This window comes from Notothenia rossii (assembly GCF_949606895.1).
Source record: "Notothenia rossii genome assembly, chromosome: 8".
NCBI lineage: Eukaryota > Metazoa > Chordata > Actinopteri > Perciformes > Nototheniidae > Notothenia > Notothenia rossii.
Window position 1 is genome coordinate 74,439,177 of NC_136906.1, and position 25,224 is coordinate 74,464,400.

At 40.8% G+C, this 25,224-nt stretch overlaps 1 protein-coding gene across 1 annotated transcript in view; it reads left to right on the plus strand.

Moving 5' to 3' along the window:
- The first annotated feature begins 4,208 nt into the window (after window positions 1-4,208).
- Window positions 4,209-25,224, plus strand: part of nudt14 (nudix (nucleoside diphosphate linked moiety X)-type motif 14) — a 23,573-nt gene continuing 2,557 nt past the window's right edge. Inside the window, exons 1-3 of the mRNA XM_079645314.1 lie at window positions 4,209-4,387; window positions 18,376-18,419; window positions 24,682-24,871. Coding sequence (XP_079501440.1) covers window positions 4,307-4,387; window positions 18,376-18,419; window positions 24,682-24,871 — 315 coding nt within the window. The 5' untranslated portion in view covers window positions 4,209-4,306. The remainder of the gene's footprint in view (window positions 4,388-18,375; window positions 18,420-24,681; window positions 24,872-25,224) is intronic.

Consider the following 25,224-nt stretch of genomic DNA (forward strand, 5'->3'; position numbering starts at 1 on the left):
ACTTACTCCTCACACTTCTCCACCACACAGCGTTCAGATGTCTGTGCCGCGTTATCGAGCGCCCTTTTGACTCACGGCGCTATTTTGAAATCCAAGATCACATGGCGAGGATATAGGAGCGTCTCCTGGACCAGGCGGGTGGCGGCTGACGGTCCAGACTGCCGGACGGGGGGATAGCGGCCATCTTGACCCACACCCTGAGCCCGCTAACAGAGGTGCAGCGGTCATGTTGGTTAAGTGCATTCCCCGAGCCCCTGGCCCAAATCCCTGCTTGACCCCGGCTGATAAACTATGCTATGGATAGATCAGTGGAGAGTTTTTCCTTTAAAACAAGGGTTAGAACACAGTTTCCACAAGAACTATTTGTTCTTTGAGATACTTTGGTCCATGCTGTGAGTCATGAAACCCATACTGAATGTTTGTTTTCAATGAATTCTTTGTCAGCGATTATCAGCATTATTCTTATTCAAATAGATACTTTCACACAACATTTGATGGGTTTCTGGCCTTCCACAAATGTATTCTATCTGATAAAAAAGACAGCATTCACACAAATAAACACAGCAACTCCAAAAGAGAAAAAAAAAACATAACACAAATGGTAAGTAATACTTTCTTTTGACAAAAAGACGTTACCAAAACTAAGTTCAAAATCATCAAAATGTCATATCAAAGTTTCATCACATAGAAATTAGACAACTGTTGATATGTGTATGTGCTTAAAGTGAAAACTGCTTCTCAATGATATATAAGGTATTTAGAGAACAGTCTAAGATTGATATTGTTTATATAAAATCAGAAGTATCACAGATAATACCTAGTAAAAAAAAAAGGGAGTACGTGTCTGTAAGTATTCAACTGTGGAAAAACAACTGTTGAAGTTATGATAACACAAAAAAAAAAGCATACAAATGAAAGTGATATGGACACCATTTTAAGAAAGGAGACAGTAAGACATAAAACCCCAGAGCAGGCAGACAGGAAGAGGAGGTTTGGAGGATTCGGGAGGCTCCAGGTTTGGCGTTGATCTAAGCCCGGGAGAGTCTGGCCTGCATCAGCCGCATGCACACTGTAATTGTTTGTGACTGCGAGGGGCCGGCACCGCGTGTTCATGGAAGGATGGGATTAACACGTTACCGGGGCCTCGGGACCGGCAGAGGAGCTGATAAGATTTTTTTTTGGGAAGCATTTTTGTGGGTGAGGCTCCAGTGAGGCCCAAGAGAGGAATCAGTGTCAGGAAACTCAACTCAATGAGTTTTACTGTTCGGCTGCGCTGGAATAAGTGCATTTTCAAGTTTAAGAAGACTCCCAGACAATATCAAACTTCAGTCGTCCTGCAGCTAGTAGCTAAAATACTGTCTGTGATGTCTTCTTTTTTTTACCTGTATAGCTATGTCCAATCCGTCACACTATGATTTACTTGCTCTGGTGGTAGACGCACTTATCAACTTGCAAATTTAAATATAATGCATTTTTCTACTTTTGCTTTACGTAATCTCAGAGACATAAATGATATTGTACTTTTCCCCCCTACATTTGTCTGACAGTATGAGTTTCTTTTCTTTTCCTACTGTCAATGTAAAAACACGTGTCTCCAAATGTTGTGATTTCTTATTTGGAATGTTTTTTGCTAAACTGAAGAACAAAGAGTTCCTTCAGTGGTTTACCAAGCAAAATCAACTATTTGATATCCGTCTTGGATCAGCTACAAAAAGGAACTCTTGATGAAGATTTTCTGAGTTCAGTCAGGAGAAGTTGACTTTTAGAGACAGGACAATAAATTATAGTAGTTTGATACTTTTGTTAAATATCCAAGTTTAATCTTTTGTATTGTGACACGTGACAAAAACCAATATGGTTGCAGTTGCTCGTCACATTTGGAATATGTTTGTGTGGTTGGCAGTCACCTCAAGGAGAGAGTTCCCAAATATTTCACAAAAATTCAAGAGAGAAGTGTATCAGAACTTTATGTAACTTATTTTCTTTCAAATTCGTAATCCGATGACCCTTCGGATTTAACTTTACCCTTTCGAGTTGTAATCCACCTAACTGTATAGAAAGCAAGTTAACACAAGAAGACATCACCAGAGTGTATTTACAGTGAGAGTTTAAGTCAGTCATACAAACCCATAACACAAATTGGTGTGAATATTTGTTCATATTTTCCTTCTTTATGCCTTGCTCTCATTTCATCACCTCATATTTCTGCCAACGTTTCTTTGTGTTCAGCAAACCAGAAGAGGTTGACTCCTGCACAATTCTTCATCTCTGCAGTCGCCCTCCCGTCTTATCGTGCCCTGCAGCTTGGCTGTATCGGGCAATGTTCCTCTTTAGGGTCCGCACATTGTTTCGTCTGGGCCTGTATTTATTTGGATGTAAATCAGTTTGCAAAAAGTGTTACGTCCTGTCCTTGTGCAGTGGGCGGTGGACTGGGGCTCATTTGTTGGAGGAAGTCAGCCCAATCCAGATTGGAGCTCTGCAGATTGTTTTCAATTATAAGGCTGTTATTGATGTTGGGGGTGACATCATACAGCCTCACCCTTCAAGGCAGGGTTGGTGAGAAAGTTCTCCCACACCCATCTCTGACTCCTTGCTCAGCAGAGTGAGGGGACTCTGATCAAGTTTAATATGAAGCTGTATTGGGCTATTAAAGGTCTCCTATTATACTGTTTTTCATCAATATATTATAGGTCTCAGATATATACAAAACATGTCTCTGAAGTGTTTGGCTCCAAACACCAAACAGGTCATTGCAGCATTACCCATAATCCCCTCTGTTTCAGCCCTGTTTCCAAAGTGCTGATTCTCTGTCTGTTACTTTAGATGAAAATAAGGAGCCCCTCATGACATCATAAAGTGGCCAAAATCTGATCAGCTCATTTTCAAACAGGTTTTTATATTAACGGATCAGGACAAAAAGTGAGTGAATCTTTTTTTCTGATACTTTCAGAATCTCTTTACACAGAGGGGACACATGTTTATGTATAAAATACATGAAAAAGTGGATTTTGCATAATAGGGGACCTTTAAAGATGCACTTCAGTTGAATAAAACAGTATTGGAACATGCTGTCATTCCAAAGCATTTGCTAAAAACTATATTATGATATCCTATTTGTTAGAGGAAAATATGTTTAGAAAAGAGTCTTATTGATTCAGCCAGTTAGCATAACAAATTCAAGCAGGCGAAAACAGATAGAGCGGCTCAGTCAAAAAATTACATAATCAACCACTACACACGTGAATTAATTAACACATTATATCTGGTTTGTTCAATCTGTGCAAAACATTACATCTAAAAAATGACACACAGTGGGTTAAGCATACACTGTATTCAAAATATAGCACTTCAAGTCCTAGTTTTAAAATACACCCGCGCTGCCTGTGTGGATGAGTGTGAATTTCAATTATCACTTTCTTCAGTCCAAAAACATTTGTAAGCCAATTCACCAGGTCCGATGATGAATACACTAACTCAGTTCATTAGCACTGACTTAATCCTCAAACTTTCATCAGATGACTCTCAACCATCACTTAAACCTCATGAGCTGCATTGTATGTACAAAGGTATATGCATTTTCTGTATTTCCATTATTATTCGAGAGGGATCAATTTAGTTAAACTTAATCCCCCTAAGATTATTAAAAGGAGGAAAAACACATTGTTAAGGCAATATTTTGAGGTCTTTATTTATTTACTTGTGTGTTATGATTTTGGCTTTTTTGGAACATTGTTATGTGGCCACAATCTGTCAAGTCTTTAATTCATTGACTATATTTAAAAAGGTATGATTTCATTTAGCAAGTCATCTTAAAAATCGTTATTTTAAAGGATGCTTTTATATGATTTGAAATGTTAATATTCCTAACAATACTTAGACTTATTGTCTGCATTATTCTTTCATACAAAGAATAATACTTTTTTATGATTTTGGCTTTTGAGGAACATTGTGATGTGGCCAACATGTGTCAAGTGTTTCATTCATTGACTACAGTATATTTAATAACAAGAAATCTTTAAAAAATCGTTATTTTAAAGGATGCTTTTATGTTATTGAAATGTAAATGTTCCTAACAATACTTAGGCTTATTATCTCCATTATTTTTCATACACAGTTTGAAACACTATCCATTAATGCAATGAGCTGCCCTCCATCCCTAACACTGCTCCTTCCTCCTCTCATGCAGCCTCATGGTTCTCTCTCATGTCCTCTGCCGGCTTCCGTAGACATTCCTCCACTGACAGTTAGTGTGCGGCGGTGACAGACGAGCATCGGTCAGCCTACAATCCAGCTCCAGGTGTAAAATATGGAAGAAATTAACAACATTGAAGTCACTCCGTGCACAGAGTCCGACTACCTGAAGCCGCTCAGGGTGCACTATAACCAGGTGAGTTATCTCCGCTGATACTGAGGATACAGGCTGCTGGAGGCTGTAGGCTAGCCCAACCCCCCATTCATTTTGCAGCTAGCATGCTAGCATAACATGAAGGCTAAACTGACCTCAAACACAAACGTTAACAGCAACACATGACGTTATTTCAACCTCAAGGACTGAACGACCGTAATGGCTTTATTTGCACATTACGGTGTGTTTCTGTGTTTGACATGAACCGCAGAGAGCTAAGTGACAGGTATGAGCTAGCATGCTAACGGTAGCCTGCTGAGGAGTTTTTTTTTAGATTGAGCATCACGTTAGCACATGCTTTACATTAGTATAAGGAGGAAATATGAACATGTTATTCGCCTTATTGACAGGTCAGGTGATAAAGGTTGACCCCTGTATGAATGCAGCCTGTGTGATGTCAGTGTCAGCAGGTCAGAGGTCTGATAGTTAAGGCTTACACTTAGCTTAATTTACATGAGCAAAATAGTAGAAACTTGCCTGATCAAATCGTGTGGGAATTTATAGAGTAACAGCTACTCTACATGTCTGTTTTACAACCACTGTTGGTCCAGTACATGACAAGGAACACTGCAGGGATAAATGCATAAAGCCAGGGACAGCTGCTGCCTTATATTATTGACAGAACAAGTATCTGTTCTTTATTTCTTCCTCCAGGGAGTCCTGGTCACGACGTTAATATCAATGCAATTGAGTTCACATAAGCAACACAGGGCCAATAGCAAAAGAAAAGAGGCATACCAGCCTATCCATAGCACATTACACCTGAGTTAATGATTATGTAAAACAGCAACTTATTTCCTTCAGGGCCGTTTGTAAAAGTAGTTAAAAGTAGGGTGTATATTTCATGTAATTTATATGTTGCAGCTTATACAGAACCAAAAAAGAGAAAGCAGTTTTACGAAGCTCTGAGCACGGCCTGAGGACATCTTGGTCATTGATAAATTCAGTTTTGTTTGGTCTTTCCTTACTATTATACTGATGAACGTACCTATGGAAAAGCTTATTGTGTAAATATTTTTTTGAAAAGCACTGTACTTTTGAGACTGTCCCTTGCCTCAGTGAATACTCTAGTGAGAGGATAATCTTATTTTTGTTGCAAAAACGGGTTAATCTCTTTAAAATTGTATTTTTTACATATGTGGGTATGGGTATTATCCATGATGCAACAGTTGTTTTGTGCTTTTAAATGGTTACATTCATTTATTTGTGGTTACTCAGTTTGTAATGCCGCAGAAATCTTTGGTCACATGTTACCTCACATACATATTGTTCCATTAAGGTATTGACGATTCAAATGTGGCGATATTATGAAAGCACTGGTATCTGAATCTGTACCAGGAGAGAAACAATTGAGTTTGTGCATCCCTAGTATTATTTTATTCTTATAAAGTAACTACGTATGTACGTTTATTGTATTTGTACAGTGCCTTTGGAAACCCAAGTGAAAAGGTATGTGTAGATGTTGATAGTCACTGATATCACTCATCTCTTCCCTCAAGACTCAGTATTTTGAAGACCTATGCTGGTACATTTACACAAGCGTATATTGGCAGTTTAATATTGGGCTTGTAGGTGCATGTATAGTCAGACTCATAACCAATCCATCCATTATATATCCATTTTTAGCTGCCTATCCAGGTCAAGGTTGCCAACAGAGCGGGCGGAGCGAATCATCTGTGACCAAAAATCTCGCTAAGTATAAATTGTTATCGCCAGAGATCAAAAGCTGTCAAATGTTCTATTAGCTGCGTCAGTGGTTTGCAGTAAATGCTCAATATTGTTAACTGGAAAAGGAAAGGCATGAGATTGTAATCTGAGACTTTAAATCATTCTAACTTTGATTTATGTATCTGCGTTTTAGAGGTTTATCATTTCGACAAATATCAGTTTTTTCTATGAAGCCCATCTGCTAAGAGAAGAGCGTGATGACGGTGTCTCCTGATGGTCTCCAGCAAAGTGAGACACGCTTCCTCTCTGAAACATAGGCTGCTTTCCAGGATGAATGTATTTTTAGGTTTCAAAATATTTGTGCAGTTTCTCTCTTCCTGGGTTATAGACTTGGCTTCTGTTGTGTAAAACCAGGATAGTGGCAGACAGTGGTGCCGAATATATATTATGGTAATTCATACTTCTAAAAAAAAAACACATTACTTACCCTGCATATTTTATTATGACCTCTGGCAAGGAGGTTTTTGGTTTAGTTTTTTTTTTCAGCAAAATTCAGACCATGACACGTTGAGGGTGTAGCATGGGCCAAGCAAGAATATCATTTTGTAGAAGCTCTAAATAAGTGGGCGGATACACAGATTTCTTTTTTAGTTATAGAAACTAGGTCTGTGTTTCTAGTTTGAACTGAATAAGTACATTTCAAGTCATTAGCACATGCAAGATAAAGGCTATTTCTTTCAATGGGCAGGTCGCCATGCTCAACATCCAGATTGTATTGTTCGCGCAAAGAAACTGCAACTATCTATCATTTGAAGACTCTCTATTGTAGTGTTGCTTTCAATTCAATCAGAAAACTGAAGTACCAACGCACTCATGTTTCGAGGAGCTCAGTCAGGAGGTTTTTTTTCTCCCATTTGGGGTTTACACCTGTGACAGCAGTGGGGGGGGTTAAGCTTGTCAAGAGAATGGCGGAACGGCTAAGACAGCAGATGGACAACAAAAGAGACGACGGTGGACTCCCTCTCCGTCCTGTCCTGCCTTTCATCCTCGTCATCTCTCCTGTGCTGTTTGAAAAAAAAAGAAAGGGGGCTGTGGGGGGGCGTTCAGGGACTCCCCACAAAGGCTTTTCAGTCACACGGAGGGAGCATCTCTTCACCAAACCTTTTATGTTCATCGGTACATCTGCAGCTAAGCCACTGGTCACCAACCCATTCAAACACACACTCAAGCTCCTGCGTGAGAGGCTCTCTTCATCATCAGTGTTTACGGGTGTTTGGTCTCCTCTCCCTCGCCGCTCTACAAAGCAGCTGATTGTCCCTCGTTGACTCTGGGAAACCCCTCTTATGTCCGTCCTCTCGTGCTCACGTTGAATCGCGGGTTGCTACTTGGAGCAGGATAATTACCTTCCATTTATTCATTATAATGACTTGAATTATTCATCTGGAATTATTTATCTTGTATTGCTTACAGCTCGTGGCCCCGGCTCCTTCAGTGAATATGAGATCTATTATGGGCTTAAAACACACATTTTCTCACACGGTTTAGGCACGAGCTTCAATAATGGCAGCAACATGGGTAAGAGTGTGTCCGTAAAGGATTGTTTACCGTTTTTAAATGTCTATTTGGGGCAGGGCAATAACTCCTTTACGATCATTTATTACCTGTAAATCCGATTATTGGCCGTTTAAGACAAACGGTTCATAAAGGGATTATATCTACTGATAAACATCTGGACTTAATGACTGGATTGTGAGTGTGGTTTGAGAGTTTCTGACACTGTGTATCTTCAGTACCAGCTGATGGTTGGATGGTTTACTTATCCCTTACTTAGCCTAGTCTGTTAACTCGCCCATATTTCACAAACTCTGTGATGAAGTAGAAGTTTCTCAGCGATGTGAGCCACTGAATAAGATCCTACACAAATCCAAAACAAAAGCTCCCCCTCTTGTTTTGCCTGTGACTCACACAACCAAACAATGTGTGCTCACTGCAAAATTCTGATTGCAAAAATATTCAATTCACAGTTATATAAATAAGAGAAACAGGCATGCAGTGTTTTATGGCTCAGAATCCTCATTACTTATTTTTCCAAGGACAGAATAAGTATGTTTTTCGTTATGTGTACAATTTCTTAACTATTGGCTTTGGTAATCTCTAACCCTAACTATTTATCTCAGACCATCGTCAGGTCAACTTTAGATTTCGTCCCATACTTTGATTTATGACCATATACCAGCAAAATCACAGCTGTACATTGTTTAGCCCAAAATAACAAATGTTAGCATGCTTAAACTAAAACAGAGATCTCCATATACTTTGAACATGCCATACATCATCGTGTTAGCATGATAGCATTTAGTTTGAAGCACCACTGTGTCTTAATGCAGCTTTACGGTACGTCCACACGGCAGCGTGCGTTGAAGCTTGCCGGTGGGTGTGTCTGATGCTCGACGACCAACAACCAATCACATGAATCTCCCACCCCGGGCACACAAGCACACGGTTTGATTGGCTAGAGCTTGTACTGGCATATGATTCGATTGGCTGACGCTTCCGTCGAAGCTTCAAAAGTTGAACATTGCTTTACTTTTGAAGCGAAGCGACGGAACCACAATGCAGTTCGGCAAAGCGAGACGTCACCCCATTCAAAGTGAATGGGCAGAAGCGTTGAAGCTTCAACGCACGCCGCCGTGTGGACGGGCCGTTACAGAGCAGCTAGCATGACTTTAGACTCTTAGTGTTGGTCCTTTGCAAATGACTTCTGTCATACACCAATTTTCTAAATTGTTGTTGATGAAGGAATTGCTTCAGAAACTCTGCCAGCCCTAACACGTGAGGACTGAGGAATAATGCATGCTGGGATTTGATCTCACACGAATGCTACTGACTGCCAATTTGAGCAAACGGAGGTTAAAACTAAAGGCTGTGGTCAATGCTTTAAAGCGCTGCGTCAGGTTGCATTGGAGGAACAGTAATATATCAACTGAGTTGATGTGATTTGAGTTCTACATGCTTTCTGTGGATTTCCCTCGAGGACACAGTCACATGGGTGTGTGTACTTCAGGAGGAGTGTGTCCTTGACACTGGGTTTGGCACTGAAACAACTTATCAGGATGTTTTAATGCTGCATCTGTTTAATGCTGCATCTGGAATGTTGTCCTTACTGGTCGATTGGTTTGTGCAGGTGCGGATGCTTTGTGTCATTTTGAAACCCTGCTGATCATCAGTTCAGTGTTTTGTAATGTGTGTGTGATAGTCCTGCTGCCTTTGTTCAGGCTGGAGAGAAGACAGAGACTGAAGCTATAACCAGAAAAAAACTGGAGAGCACACGTTGAGATTCAAAGAGTGCTATTGTATTTGAGGACGGTAGTTGATCTTTTTTCCCCTTTCTGCTGCAGCTGCCAGCTTGATAGTGTATAGAGGTGTATGTGTGTGTGGGTGTGATGGTTATTAGACTTTAAGCACCTAAAAGACCGTACAATGGCCATTCACACAGGAGTCTGTCATTTCTGATGCCCAAAGCCAGAGGGACCACATTAATTTCAAGGTCCTGTGTTCCTGCTTCCTCTCTCTCTCTCTCTCTCTCTCTCTCTCTCTCTCTCTCTCTCTCTCTCTCTCTCTCTCTCTCTCTCTCTCTCTCTCTCTCTCTCTCTCTCTCTCTCTCTCTCTCTCTCTCTCTGTCTCTGTGTCTCTCTCTCTCTGTGTCTCTCTCTCTCTGTCTCTGTCTCTCTCTGTCTCTCTGTCTCTCTCTCTCTCTCTCTCTCTCTCTCTCTGTCTCTGTCTCTGTCTCTCCCTGTCTCTCTCTCTCTCTCTCTGTCCCCCTCTCCCCACGGGCTAATCTCTCTGTCGTAATCCATGTCGGCCATGATTCTCCGTCTCCCCTGGGCCATTCAAGCCCCCCCCCCCCCTCTCTCAGCAAGTGGCCCGAGTAATGAGGGGAACCCCACCGTCTGTGAGTGGTGACGGGACACTAGAGAGGGAATATGTGTGTGTGTGGTATTACCTCGTAAAGTGTATGTTGTCAATAGATATAAATTCATATTTTTGCTGTTGACATTTTTCCAACCAATGGTTATAATATCTTATTGTAAACAAACTAGACTGTAATCAAGGTGGTTGTTAATCTTTCGTTTTGTCTCTTTCTCATATTTGTGGTATTATTTTTCCAAACCAAAACCACATTTTCACAACTGTCTGTTGGGAAATGATCACACTGACATGTATCCTTGTTCCTGGAATTATGTGGGATGATGAACCCTCTTTTCTGAATAGATAAACCTTCTTGGAAATGGTTGTTTATCAGTAGCTTTTCACTCCATAAGGAAGGCACATCAGTTCCTGTTTCCTCTTCCTGTCCTCTTGTGGTCGTTTATCTCATTTTTGCCATTTTGCCTTTTTTTTTGTTTGGAAAATGAAAACAGAGCTTTTGACTCCAGCCGGAACAGAGGAAAAGAAGCTAAGATCAGACAACTTTCTGTTTCAGTCTACCAATAACTTTAAATATCAATATATGAAACCATTAATCAGGTTACAGCCGATGCTGGGCAGTGAGGCACGACTTACAGTAGTACCGCATTACAGCGATGTGATTTATTTCAGTTACATTCAGGATAATAATCCAGCTAACGCTCGTTTGCTTCCACAATATAGGATCACTATTGTCTTACCTGTAGTAGGGCTGAACGATTAATCAATTTTAAATCGAAATCGCGATTTTGAAATGATGCGATTATCAAATCGCAAAGCCTGCGATTTAAAAAATTGTTATTATTTTTGTTCTTCTTGTGTGTCAGTCCTCCACACCAATCAGAATTGCTGTGCTCCACTTGTACCAGCCATTGTTAACCAATCAGAAGTGGCCCATGATAGAAGGTGATAGACAGATTGATCCAATCACCTGCCAAGTCTTTTTGAAAGTGCCTGCTCTTTCCAAATGGCTTCCAATGGAGCTTTCCTAGATGGTTTGGTGAACCATCTGAGTCAGGTTAGTAATGCTCCATCACATGTTTCTATTACAGGGTGAATCTTAAACTGAAGCTTGACTTTAAAGCAACCCAACGGAAGTTTCATGTAAGTTTAGTTCTTTCACTCGTAGCTCGGGCTGCGGGGGTGCTAGAGACGGGAGCACGTTGATGCGACCTTCCTAGCCGGAGATATGGCCGCATTTTACGATAAACTTCCGTTGGGTCGCTTGAAAAAAAATATCGCAAATCGAATCGCAATATCTGCCAGAAATTTCCCCAAATCTTGCAGCCCTAACCTGTAGTAGGTTTCAGTACACGTACTGCAGCACAGGCAGTATGAGACCTTTCTGAACATTAAAACATGTCACAGTGGAAGCACATCATACATATATGAACCTGAAAAGGAGCGAATGTCCTCTTTAATTGGCTCGTAGCCACAGGTCCCGTTCAGAATCAGAGTTGGAGCGTTTTGTTGAAACATGAATCTTTATTGGGAGGATCCTCTGAGGTGATGCTGCATAGATGTGTATGGTCAGTAAATACCTCTAAAGCACAGACTGTCCCCGTCACTCACTGTGGGTCAGGCAGGACTGAGCAGGCTTTTGAATGTTATGGTAAATGTTGATGTGTTCTTCTTACTAATAGTTTTCCACATGATTGCCTCGAACATTTCAGAACCACAAACCAAATGTTTATTTTCTCTATAAAGAATATTCGTGCAGTGTTGATGTATCGTCCACAAAGCACCTTTTGTTAACTAAACATCAATTAAAGCAATTACTTCAAGAATGTCAACAAAAGAAGGAATGTAATGTCCCATCAATAAACATGGGTTTGTTATTATTAGTGTATGTTCCAAAAGTATCCTAGTTATCGTGGCTTCAGTGAAAAGTCTAATGAATACACAGAACGTTTGCAGCAATATCTTCTAACACACATTGAACCTGCATCAAAGTCAAAGTCAGCTTTATTGTCAAAATGTTTTCGTTTATTAAGGATCCCCAGTAGCTTTTGCTCTTGACAAAAGCTACTCTTCCTGGGCTCCGACACTTAAAACAATAGAACAATAATACAGCAACATTCGGGACATAAGTCCTGACATCATTAACAACATTAACAATATCATCAACAATCTCCAACATCATCAATAATGTCATCCACTTTCAATATCAATCTCAGCCAAGGACGAGTGCATAAGACACCCACCAGTACAAAGTATGCGATCACATTAAATTAGGGTTCACAGCTCACAAGGGTCATTAGTAGATGGCACTTAAATCTCTTGTTGAAAGAGGCTCTGGACTCTATTTCAGCGAGGTACTTTGGCAATGAGTTCCATTCCTTTATGGCTCTATAGGACACAGAAGATTTGGCCTGTCTACCGGTACATGTGTTATACATACAGAAATCTTGAAATACCGTTTCTCGCAGTCCCACAGTGTGACATATATACATAAAACAAGATAAAAAAAGGGCCTAGATAAACGGGGTATAAGACTAAGTAATAGTAGTGATAAGTACTAGTTAATAAAAATCAAAAATACACAATCCACAGAACATGAATTGACTTTAGTGCAAATGAGAAAATGATGTTTAAAGTACAGTTTGAGTGCAGTAGCAGCAGAGATGGGTAGACAAGTGATTGGTGCTGGATGAGGGACGGTTGTGTGTGGGGGGGGGGGGTTAAAGTGCAGGTCCATTTGGGGCAGGGGGGAAAGGTCAGGGAAGAGATGTCAGAGGGGGGAGGGAGGGAGAGAGAGAGTTCAGCATCATGCCCGACTGGTGGAGGAAGCTGTTCCTCAGCCTAGTGGAGCTCGAGCGGAGGCTGTGTGGAACCTTCTCCCTGAAGGCAGGAGGCTGGAGAGGCAGTTGGAGGGGTGGGTGGAGTCACCCACAATGCCGAGTGCTTTGTGAGTGAGGCGGGTGTTATAAATGTCCTGTAGTGATGGGAGTGAGGCACCGATGACCCTCTGGGCAGAGTTCACAATGCGCTGCAGGCTCTTGCGCTTGGAGGCGGTGCAGCTTCCAAACCGCAGCGTGATGCAGCTGCTGAGGATGCTCTCAGTGGCGCCTCGGTAGAAAGACAGCATGAAGGGGGGGGGGGGGGGGTGGTGCTCCGGCTCGCTTGAGCTTCCGGATGAAGTACAGGCGCTGCTGGGCCTTCTCCGCTAGTGCGGTGGGGTTGTTTTTCCAGGTGAGGTCATCGGTGATGGTCACCCAGGAATTTGGTGCTGCTCACCTGCTCCACAGCAGCGCCGTTGATGGTCAGGGAGAGGGGGGGTTGGTAGTGGGTTCTCCTGAAGTCAACAACAATCTCTTTTTGTTTTCTCCACGTTGAGGAAGACATTGTTATTTTGGAACACACAGGGCCAGCTGGTTCACTTCCAAAATAAGACAAAAGTTAATTGACAGGAAAAATGCCCGTAAATTATTCAGAAAGCACGCTCTACAAAGCCACAAGAGAGAGCACCTCTGCCTTATTCATGACAATTGATTTACCTCACCACACACACACACACGCACACACGCACGCACGCACGCACGCACGCACGCACGCACGCACGCACGCACGCACACACACATGCCTTTACTAGTTTTGCCTGTATTAAGGAAAAGCAAGAGGGGTGCGGTTGGCTTGGCCTCAGCAGGGAATGAGGGCATGTCAGACACTCGGCACACTCTGTTGACATGTCTTTGTGAGAGTAAAATATAGACGCAGGCAGAGCATCTTCCACGACATGACTCCACAGCCAGGCGTTGTGATGATGTCAACACATTACTAACGGCTGACGGCGCGTTAAAAGATGACTGGTATCAATGATGGATAAGTGAGCACATTACTGCAGCAGCATGAGCCTACAGTGTTGGGTAATGGCCAGTTTGCCAAAAAATAAGGGTATACATTTTTATTTTTTTTACAAGACCGTAAATCTGAACATTTTATATATTTTTTTACTTAAATCTTTTATAATGTTTCACTTCTTTTCTTATGGTCTGCTACTAGTTTCTGCAATGATTGTCAGAGTAACATTTTAAGTACTTGTCAATTATGATGTATGTTATAAATTACATATAATAGTTATTTAGAGATACACAAAACCTTAAACTCTAACACCTACATGTGTGAGTATGTAGGTGTGTATATGTATGTGTGCATATATGTATATCATCATGTTTCATGTATTGTGTCTGGATACTTGTCTGTTGATGTTGGACATGGAGCTGCTGTGACGCAAGTCAAATTTCAGACTTGATCTGACAAATAAAGTATTATCGTATCAGTGTATGTATGTGTATGTATATATGTTGATCAACAGGTAAAGCAGATTAATAATACTAATAATATCAATAATAATGCATACAAATGATAATTATTGCAGATTATAGATTATAAATAAATCATTTAGGGACAAGGGGGTGAGATTAAATAAATTATACTTCTTCTCACTCCTTTTCGAACACTAGATATGGCACTGTTTATGTTGATAATGCTGTTGTTGTAAATTATTTTTTTTGTTTTGATTTCTCTTACATGACTATGCACTGGAACATTTGTTTTGTTTTGTTATTATTTATTTACTTGTTTGAAATAAAATGTATCAATCAATCAATAACAGCATTTTTTAACAATAATATGTTTAATAAGAATCAGAATACCTTTATTAGTCCCACAGAGGGGACATTTGCAGCGTTACAGCAGGAAGGAGCCACAGACAGCTTAGTGTTGCATATCTTACATGCGTTAACAAAGTACTAAGTTATAATATAATAAACAATATGCTAAAAAAAGATAAAAAGTTACATAATTTTCAAAAATACAAATCAAATCTACAAATCAAATCCTGTAGCAGTTCTTAGGATTTAGCAGCCCGGTATATATTACAGTTCATAACAGGATCAATGTAACATAGATGTGTCACAGTACATGCACCGGTAAATTGGAGTTTTCTACGTTCATAAAAAAAGATGTGGGCTACAAATAATGCCCATTATTTGTAGATTCTCTGTAGCCTATTGACCCAGTATTGAAACATACATACAGTTAGCCTTTATCATTGTCCGGGCATAATATCCGTTACAGTAGCTAAAGGTGACACCATTGCATTACCATACCTAAATGTACACACACTTTGGCTTCATGCTCTCATTTCCCACCACAACATGACAGTTAATGATGCATGAACAGCATTATGCTAGCTTGGCTTCACATTGAGGCCCCGAGGCTGCGACCTGTTTGGTCAAGCAGCGGCCCTTTGACCGTTAGTCGAGAGGATTTAGGGGCCCCAATGTATGATTACGTTTTAATGGGGGAATGATATGAATAAAAGATTTGAAGATTAATTGGGCAAAACAGCGTTAAAGTGTGTCCTTCTGTATGACGCTGTAGATTCATTGTATGCAGTGCAGGTTAGGGTGTTGTTGATTTAAAGGAGCCCTGTAATGCTTTATGGGGTTTTCTCTCGACTGTAGTGTACTATAGGTTAATGTGCATATAAATGGTCTTCAAAGACAGGGTGTCCGCGGGGTCTTAACAAGTATTAAAAGTTGATAAATCAATTTAGCGAAAATGAAGGCTATTAAAAAGTATTAAACGGCCTTTTCCAAGGTATTACATTTTGTAGCTTGTTTCCAATAAGTATATAAATGGTCCAAAGAGGTTGTATTCTACAGTCTGCCTGAATGTTATCATTGCGTAGGTGTGTAGTGTGATTCTGTGTAGTTTATTTATGGCATCCCGTTGGATTTTACGTCATCTGAACAGGACATCGCACGCTCACTGCTTGATAGCCCGCGGAGGTCCGTTTACGCCGGTGGTCAAACAACATCGTTATGGGGAAATGCGAGTCTGCGTCCAAATGGTTGGAAGATAAGGAGGAAGGACAATCAATACTGTATATAGTCAATGTGAGGTAAAGTGTGTCGCCAAGGTAACCGGTTAAAACTCCAAGTGCCGATGAGGTCTTAAAATGTATGGAAAGGGTCTTAAATAAGGTCTTAAAAGGGATAACGGCCCGTCTACACAGCGGCTTTGGAAAAAGCTTGCCAGGAGGCGTGTCTGAAGCTCGACCAACAACCAATCACATGAATCTCCCGCCCCTGACACACAAGCAGCGGTTTGATTGGTTAGCGCTTGTACTGGCACATGATTTGATTGGCTGACGCTTCCATTCGAAAGCTTCAGAAGCTTCAAAAGTTGAACATTGCTCAACTTTTGCAGCCTGAAACGCCAGGGAGGCTCCGATCTGCTTCCCACAATGCAGTTCGGCGAAAAGTGACGTCACTGCATTGGAAAAAGCTTCCAACGCCGCTGTGTGGACGGGCCGTTACATCTGACTTCAGGATTCCTGCATATACCCTGAAAGAAGGAGTTTCTCCCCCCCCCCCCCCCCCCCCTCACTGCCTGAAATGCCTTTATTGGACTCCATTGTTTACTTCCATAAGAAATTGACATCAATTATTGACGAATCAGCTAGAGCTGTCTGGGCTCTTGTTTCAGACTTTTGGACTTAAGAAATACAGTCGCACTTGTTTTGTTATTGGTCATTGGTGCTTTATATGAATACATATTTATGTTTTCACATTCCTGTGTACATTATAGTCTTGTCTTTTCTTTACCTTTCTTTGTTCATCTTTGGGTTGCTTGTTAAATCTATTTCTGTGTGAGTACAATGAGAGAAAGCCCATACTCTCTCAAATCAGTCATTTGCAATTGAAAGCATTGAGGGGGAGTCTATTCCCTTAACAATAGAGATCTTAAAGTTGCCCACATCCTCACTCAACCCCTGTTGCCACAACACTAGTTTTATTATGTCTTATTCTATCAGCGCAATTAGTTTGCCAGTTCACCTCCTCCCATTTCTTGGGTGGTACTCAAACTGCAGCACCACCTCGCACACAAGCCTATGGCAGCTGGAGTACGCCTGTTCTTGTAAAGCTGTCATCGCTGCATCTGAAAGAGCTCGTGGGTGGAGAGGAGGTGTAGCCTAAATTTTAATCATAGCCATATTTCCTCAGGCATAAATAATGTAGGCCAACTTTACCGTCTCTATAAAGAAGGCATCGGGAGAAGGGAATAAGTTTATGTTTCAGATTAATACACGCATCTAAAACATTTGAATAGTTTGAATATGATACTTGCATTGATGACTTCCACCTGCAGCTCTTTATCCGACCCGGTCACCGTGACTTCTGCTTGATTTACTTCTCTGCCTCGTAAAATGGACTGCCAGTGCCAATGTTTATTTGGTAATATTTTATTAACTAAAAACGAGTAGGCGGTCAGTCTTTCGTTCAGACTGGGCCACAGACGGGCTCTTATATATCAGTATTGACTTCACAGTAAAAGTGAAATGAAAAGAAGTGATGAATTAGATATCTTCACTTCCCTTCCAGTCTCACACCCTGACCTGAAAACACCTCCCTCGTTCATTTGGCATGAAGGAAAGTAATGTCAAAATGAACTGGACTATCAGGATTGTTACCTCTTTGTCCCTTAACCCGTATTGAGACATGAATAGCCAACATTCAGACAATGTATCTGTCACTGCCCACATATTTAAGGTCTCAGTATGCCAGAGTTGTTCGTACGCACCTACCTCCACTGGGTTGATTGTAATTGTGCTGCCGTAACGTCACTGAAGGAGTGTGCAGCTGAGGTCCTGTTGATGGGATCATGTGACCACAGGGCATATGAATACTTTGCTTCAACAACCTCTGTAATTGTAACTAAGGTGCAATAACTACAAGACATGTTTTAGGAGTTTGTCACAAGGAATCCCGCCCTGGAGTTTGGACGGTGGATGCAGAAGCAGTCACTGTTTGACCCCTTAAGACCCACAGTAATCAATGGGGGGCAGCTCAATATTTTTTGGGAATTCTAATTCACAGGATGGCTCTTGACATTTCAGGATTACATTCTGAAATGCATATTTTTGCCAGTGCTTGCTGTAAACTGTGTATTGAACGAGATAGCAACAGTGGTATCAACTGTATATTTGGGTAGAACAACAAACATGTCTTGTGCAAAGTTATGGCAATTGATGGACGTATTATTGAGGTAACAATTAAAACCAACAAAGTTAGCACCTTCATTTCACATGGTTTTGTAATATAGCTCAAAAACTTCTGCACCACTTCCTTTTGATTTGCACTGCAAATGTTTTTAATGGGGTTTGTTTTCGGATATTTCAATACCTCTGCAGTAAAAATATTTAATAAAACAAGTGGTGATTTGACATCCTGCTATACAAGTCACCTACAACAGAGAGGGAGAAGCTGTGGTACACAGAATACACACTGTTTACAGACTGCTGATTCTTTTGTCTTTTTCCTTCACAGAATGGCACAAAGAAATCCTGGGACTTCATGAGAACCCATGACAGGTAAACACATTTTGTTCTCTGATGTTGGATCTAATGGAGAAGCTCCTCACCCTTCTTTTGTGTGCTTACAATGTGTAAGAAATATGATTGTAGAATAGGTCTAAGACTAAACCAAGACTTCAACTCCAAAGAAAATCTGGGACATTTTAGTGACACTGCTTTGAAACATAAAAAGAAATTTTTTAATCTTAAAATGTTTTTACTCAAATGATTTAAATCTGATATAGCTCTCAGAATTCAGCAAACAAAGATGAACTGTTTGCAGAGTCTTAGGAATATTGCATTTATCTTAACCCATACTACACTGAACAAAAATATAAATGCAACACTTTTGTTTTTGCTCCCATTTTTCATGAGATGAACTCAAAGATCTAAAACTTTTTCTATATACACAAAATAACCATTTCTCTCTAATATTGTTCACAAATCTGAAAAAATCTGTGATAGTGAGCACTTCTCCTTTGCCGAGATAATCCATCCCACCTCACAGGTGTGGCATCCCAAACATGCTCAATGGGTGACATGTTAGGGTTAGGGTTTAACCCTAGGGTTTTCGGACCCCCCCAGACCCCCCCAATAAAGCAAAACTGCACGTTTCAGAGTGGCCTTTTATTGTGGCCAGCCTAAGGCACACCTGTGCAATAATCATGCTGTCTAATCAGCATCTTGATATGCCACACCTGTGAGGTGGGATGGATTATCTCGGCAAAGGAGAAGTGCTCACTATCACAGATTTTTTTAGATTTGTGAACAATATTTGAGAGAAATGGTTATTTTGTGTATGTAGAAAATGTTTTAGATCTTTGAGTTCATCTCATGAGAAATGGGAGCAAAAACAAAAGTGTTGAGTTTATATTTTTGTTCAGTGTATCTCTAAATGGTATATCTTCACTCAAATGTTTGCCCTGGATATTTGTTTGAAATCACGTCTCGAGAGAAGTGGTTTCTCTCTAAAGAAATTAATGGAAAAATATGCAAAACATACAATCATTATTATTTTTATTCATTATTATTTTTGATGCACTTTGATTGTGTATAGGCACAGAAAAATACATATATTGTGTCCTTTCACCTGTATCCATTATAAGCACCTATCACTCATGGTATTTGCACCTTTCTCGAGCACTCCTTTAAGATGCCAAACGCTGTGACTTTCAAACCAAAACAGACTTTGTTTTCGGGAACTGGCGCCGTGTTATTTTACTTGGCGGTGGCTGTAAATGTCTCTGGCTTCACGGGGGGCACTGTAAGAGAAATATCACACATTTGTGTTAAAACCCATGTTGCTACTCCCCTTCTTCCCAGGGTACCATAATGCCCTGGGGTAGGTCTCAGGTCATTTAAGCCCCTCTTTCCTCTTCTACTGACCCCAAAGAGAGGTCCCTGTGAAAAATAGTCCCACTGAGACGAACGCAGTAAACCTGAAACCCTGTACTTCCTAAAGATGAAAGCCCATGGGAACGTCCAGCTTTCCCCCAGGTGGAAGTTCTGTTAAACCGTTATTCTGCCTTTTTAATTCTTTTTGTAAGGATCCAGGGTTGTTTTGCCTTTTTGTGTAAGTGTGCATAACATCTCAGCGGGACTCTTCTTGACACATTTTGGCGGAACTGGCAAGAAATGTGAAAGACAGATTTGTGGGTAACGTACTGTAAAATATCCAATTTAGGGAATGTTTAAAGGAAGAGAGTTCTTGTTGCTGAAATGTTTCTAGAGATCATTTCTCGTGAGCAATTTATTTTGTATGTTTTGAAACAGTGGTTAGTAGTTAGAGCGTTGGTCATCAGATCAAGGGGCGTTGGTGAACTCCAGTTCGAATCCCGCCTCGGCCGCCACTGCGTCAGGCCGTTGTGTCCTTGGGCAAGACACTTTACCCGCATATTCTCCTGTGGGTAATGTCCACAGTAATGACTCTTACATGTCTAATATGTGTAATGTGTATTTGTAAAGCACTTTGAGCACCTGTAAAACCGCTTTAATAAAAAATGTAATCCATTATTATTATTATTATTATTATTAAATGAAAGCTCCTTATAGTTAATATGTACCTTCACTATGACTTGTGATTTCTACTCTTTAGTGAGTGGAATAAGTAACACTGAACGGGGCTAAATGATGGTTTCTACACTTTATTATTCCTCAAAGATGTTAGTCTCTCAGTGGGCATTCAGATAGTGGCAGCTATTTTAGACTATCTGTCCATTTCCATCCACTTATCTGGTTTTTGTTCCACTGACCTCATTAAAAGCAAGTTTAAACAAAGGGTAAAGCTTCACCTTCAGACCTCCTTTTCACCATGATCCTGCTGGCTTGACCACAGACGCCACACGGATCAACAGATCGATCTCAAACCAAATCTTACACTCACCTTGAGATGCCTTAAACCCGAGTGAACAGGAAATGGGTAAATCCATTGTTAATCCATCTAGTGTCCCTCCAACTGGGAGTTCCTGACCTTCAATCCCCTCGTGTGCACTGGATGTCACCGCATAATGAAGCCAACAGAACTGCATCATTGGCAAAAAGCATGCCCTGTTCAGACCTACCATTTAACGTGCATCTTTTGTGATGCGATCGCAAGTTGACGGCTGTAAATATGTCACCTGGCATGTTGAGCACAGATGTGTCTGAGTGACAACAACGATCAGATCTTACTTCCCCGTTCTATATTTCAATAAACACGCACATCATTGGGCATATACAAAATAGACAATAATAACAATTTTTGTATTAGTTTGTTGTGTATGTATACATTATTTTTGCTTCCCACATAAGTCATATGGTATAACAACATATGAGATGACTAATGAAGAGGCGGTCTTTGCTTGGCGTACTTTTCTAACCCGATGAGAAATGTTCGTAAGCGCTCTCCAAAACCTTTAAAAACACATGGAGGCTGGGTGGGCTCACATTGCTTTGCTTTTTTACACCTATGTGTTTATGGGATTGTTTGTTTCTGGTTTTTCACTTGAAGTCACATTTACCCCAGTTCTTTTGTCAGTGCGCTCATTTTAAGAGACCCTGGGCATAATAATAAGCATATGTTGAGCTCTTGTTACAGTCGTGTCTTTTTCCCATTCTTTGAATAATGTGTTATATCCCCAGCGAGCTAATACCGAATATTCATTATTTAGCATGTAACTCATGTCTTCCTTGTACAACGAGGATCTTATGATAGCTTCTTGATGCCATAAGCATAGCCACCTTAGTCCTGCTCCTCGTGTGTCTGCTATACACCAGTTTTCCCGCGGTACAGCCAGGAGCCCCGCAGAGAAAGCCTAACGGTGCATGAAAAGTCCTGAGCGTCTGTTTAGCTTGCTTCTCGGTTTAACCATTAGAGGATTTTTCTTCGGTGGGAAGCTGTAGAACAGCTGTAATGGTGTGGAACAGCGCTACGAGACCAATACCTGCCTCAGGGGACAGCTCCATGCCTCAGGCCTGTGTGTCCTACTTTAAGCCCAAATACACCACTTCATATCATCCATACCTGTACTCTGCGGTGGTGGTCGGCCCTGCAAGACTTTGTGTTACAGCTGTAGGCTGTGACGAATACTGCTACTGTTATATTATTGCTCAGATTTATTGTATATACACTGAACAAAAATATAAACGCAACACTTTTGTTTTTGCTCCCATTTTTCACGAGATGAACTCAAAGATCTAAAACATTTTCTATATACACAAAATAACCATTTCTCTCAAATATTGTTCACAAATCTGAAAAAATCTGTGATAGTGAGCACTTCTCCTTTGCCGAGAGAATCCATCCCACCTCACAGGTGTGGCATATCAAGATGCTGATTAGACAGCATGATTATTGAACAGGTGTGCCTTAGGCTGGCCACAATAAAAGGCCACTCTGAAACGTGCATTTTTGCTTTATTGGGGGGGTCTGGGGGGGTCCGAAAACCAGTCAGTATCTGGTGTGAGGGTTAGGGTTAGGGTAATGTTGTGAATCGAGTGGCCTGTGTTCGTCGTCCATAACATACGCCTGCCCATACCATAACCCCACCACCACCATGGGCCACTCGATTCACAACATTACCCTAACCCTAACCCTACCAAGTAAAGTGGTAGCTAATTTGCCTGTTTATGACCTCTATGCTCTGTGACCAGTTGTGTTTTCTCTGGCTCTATTACCGAAAGCATGTCCACAGCCCTACATGTTCAGACTGCAAGCAAAGGTGGCCCATGTCAGAATTTTTTCCCAATTGTAATTGAGAATACATCTCAATCCAGCAATAGGCTTTCAGTCTGAATGCAGCCGTATGGACTCATGGGCCTCTAGGCTTTAAACTGCTCAACGCCCAGGTCAGCTGACATTCTTACATACTGTATTGTTGATAATGGACTTTAAATATCTGTATTGCAAAGGGATATTAAATCATATATCAGCCAAGGCGCTGTAGCTAGAAACGAGTCGTAATAGCTACGTCCTGGTTCCCACTCACCCTGGGAAACACAGGGCAGGGCTTCCTGCGCCTCAGACACATCCGCTTTCCCAACACCGACCCCAGGCCTCAAGTCTCCACTGGCAGCCACAGTCCTGCTCACACACACTTACTGTACACACACACACTCACACACACTGCAGTGAACCCCTCTGTGTATACAATTCATTGGGTGCCAGTGGTGAAGCATATCACACTGACCTTCCTTCTTATTTTATCTCCACTTCCTGCTTGTTGAGTTGTTCGTTTAAATTTGGAATGGTGCTCTTAATTTAGAACAGTGTTTATTTATCAAAATGTTTTGATTATAGCTTCATTTTGGGAACTCCGTACACTTAGGCATGGACAGGTTTCAAATGTGTTTTTAAAACCTAAATAATAGTAACAAAAGCCGAAGAGCCTTAGTTTCAGGGCAACTGACATTGCGATATTTTCTTCCCTGCGATATATATTGCGATATGAAAAAATACAGGAATTGAAGAAAAGACAGTTTTTTTGTCCGCAAACTATCCTTTCTTGAACTTTAATGCTATACAATTTGTATTTTTTTAACAATATTTAACCGGATGAAGGATTTTAGTCACGGACGTCTGGATCTTAAGTTCTCAGAGCAACAAGCTGAGCTAGCTCGGTTATCTTGCTGTGATCTGATCAAGAATGGTTGTGATTGGTGGTGTGATCAATCAAGTACCCCTGACATGAGAGCCGCGCGAGTTTTCCTTTTGTAGCAAGCAGCAAAATAATTGTAACATGACGTATTTGAGTTCATTTGCCTACTTAAAATCGCACGTCCTAAAAAAAAAAAAGAGGTGCGATATATATCGTGCAGCCCTAATAGTGGTGTATTTTGATACTGGATGCAGATTTATAACAACAGACAGGCATGGGTGTTTTGACTTGTGTCACACACTGCTGTAGTGTTACAATAGTTAGGCTTTTAATTAAGGTAGTTAACCTATATTTTAGTCAGATTTTAAACCCAAATGATCTGGGTTGGACAGCCCACATTCAGCCCACAACCTGTGCCACTGAGGAAAGTGTGTGCACCAGACAACTTGTGAAAAGGGCTTTGTATGTAGAACAATGTTACATCATAACCTGGCGGGATATATTGTCCATTATAAAACAGACAAGTCAAATCAAGCAATCTGATTGGTTCTTAGCCGTGACATAATGAGCGTATACCACGGGTAGAATTGTAGTTACTTTTCACAACAAGTCAGTATCCCTCCGCGTCTGAGAAAAGCTACAACCGTTACATTACGTCCCTTACGAAACTAACGAACTAACAAAGCTTAAGATGGAAACATGTGAGGGATAATGTGCAGGCCCGAACCACGCCTCTTAGCTTTGATATAATGACCATATACCACGGCCTGTCGTGATCTATTGCTTAAAAACAAAGATAAAAAAAGGCAGTACATGCTAATCTGATTGGATGGGAGCTTTAACTTATATTTGAATTCCTTATAATGTTTGACTTAAAAGTGGCTTCCCTCTTTGTTTCCCAGAGGTGATTTGAATGTTTACCCGATTTTGTTTAAAAAAAATAAGATTCTGTTTCAGATCTATGATCCCACATTTCTGGATGTTCTCTGGACACTTTTTTTAACCCTGTAATCCATGTGAAACACTTCCTTCTTCTTTGATTACTTTTGGTTTTCGAATCGATCTACTGCTCTCCTGTAGCCAAGTTGTCCTATTTGTGGAGAAGATCACCCCACCAGTCATAAATCATGTATGCAAAAGGATTCAATATGAGAAAAACGTGTCGGCTTTTATCTCAAACTTGACCGATCTCTCTCTTCCTGCAGCGTATCAGTGCTGATCTTCAACACCAGCTCACACTGTTTTATCCTCGTCAAGCAGTTCCGTCCAGGTGAGACTTCCCCAAACACATTTTCCTCTTGTCAAACACATACAGTATATATTGTTGTACATCCTGTGGGCACTTTCACTAAAAAAGCAGTTCATTACAATCCCTGTTTATTCTACTGGGTCCCAGTAACAATGCAGACTCCGAAATAGACCACAAGAGGCCGTGTTACAAAGCAGCCTAACCTCCTTTGTTAGAAGTCGCCAGGGACTGCTCCACATAGCAGTGTGCTAAATACAAGGAAGTCTGGGCATTGATATTCTTTTTCCCTCTCCTCTCTCATTTCTATTGGGGTAAAAAAAAAAAAGTCCTTTATCTGAAAGAAATCTGAGTTTGGCTACAACTTAAAATAACATTTGTTTCTTTAACAGTGAGTAAGGCTTGCTTAGCCAGTGTTTCCCATACATTGATTTATTTGTGGCGGGCCACAATTAAATATCGTCCGCCACAAATGGATCTCATAAAACAATGAGTCTAAAGG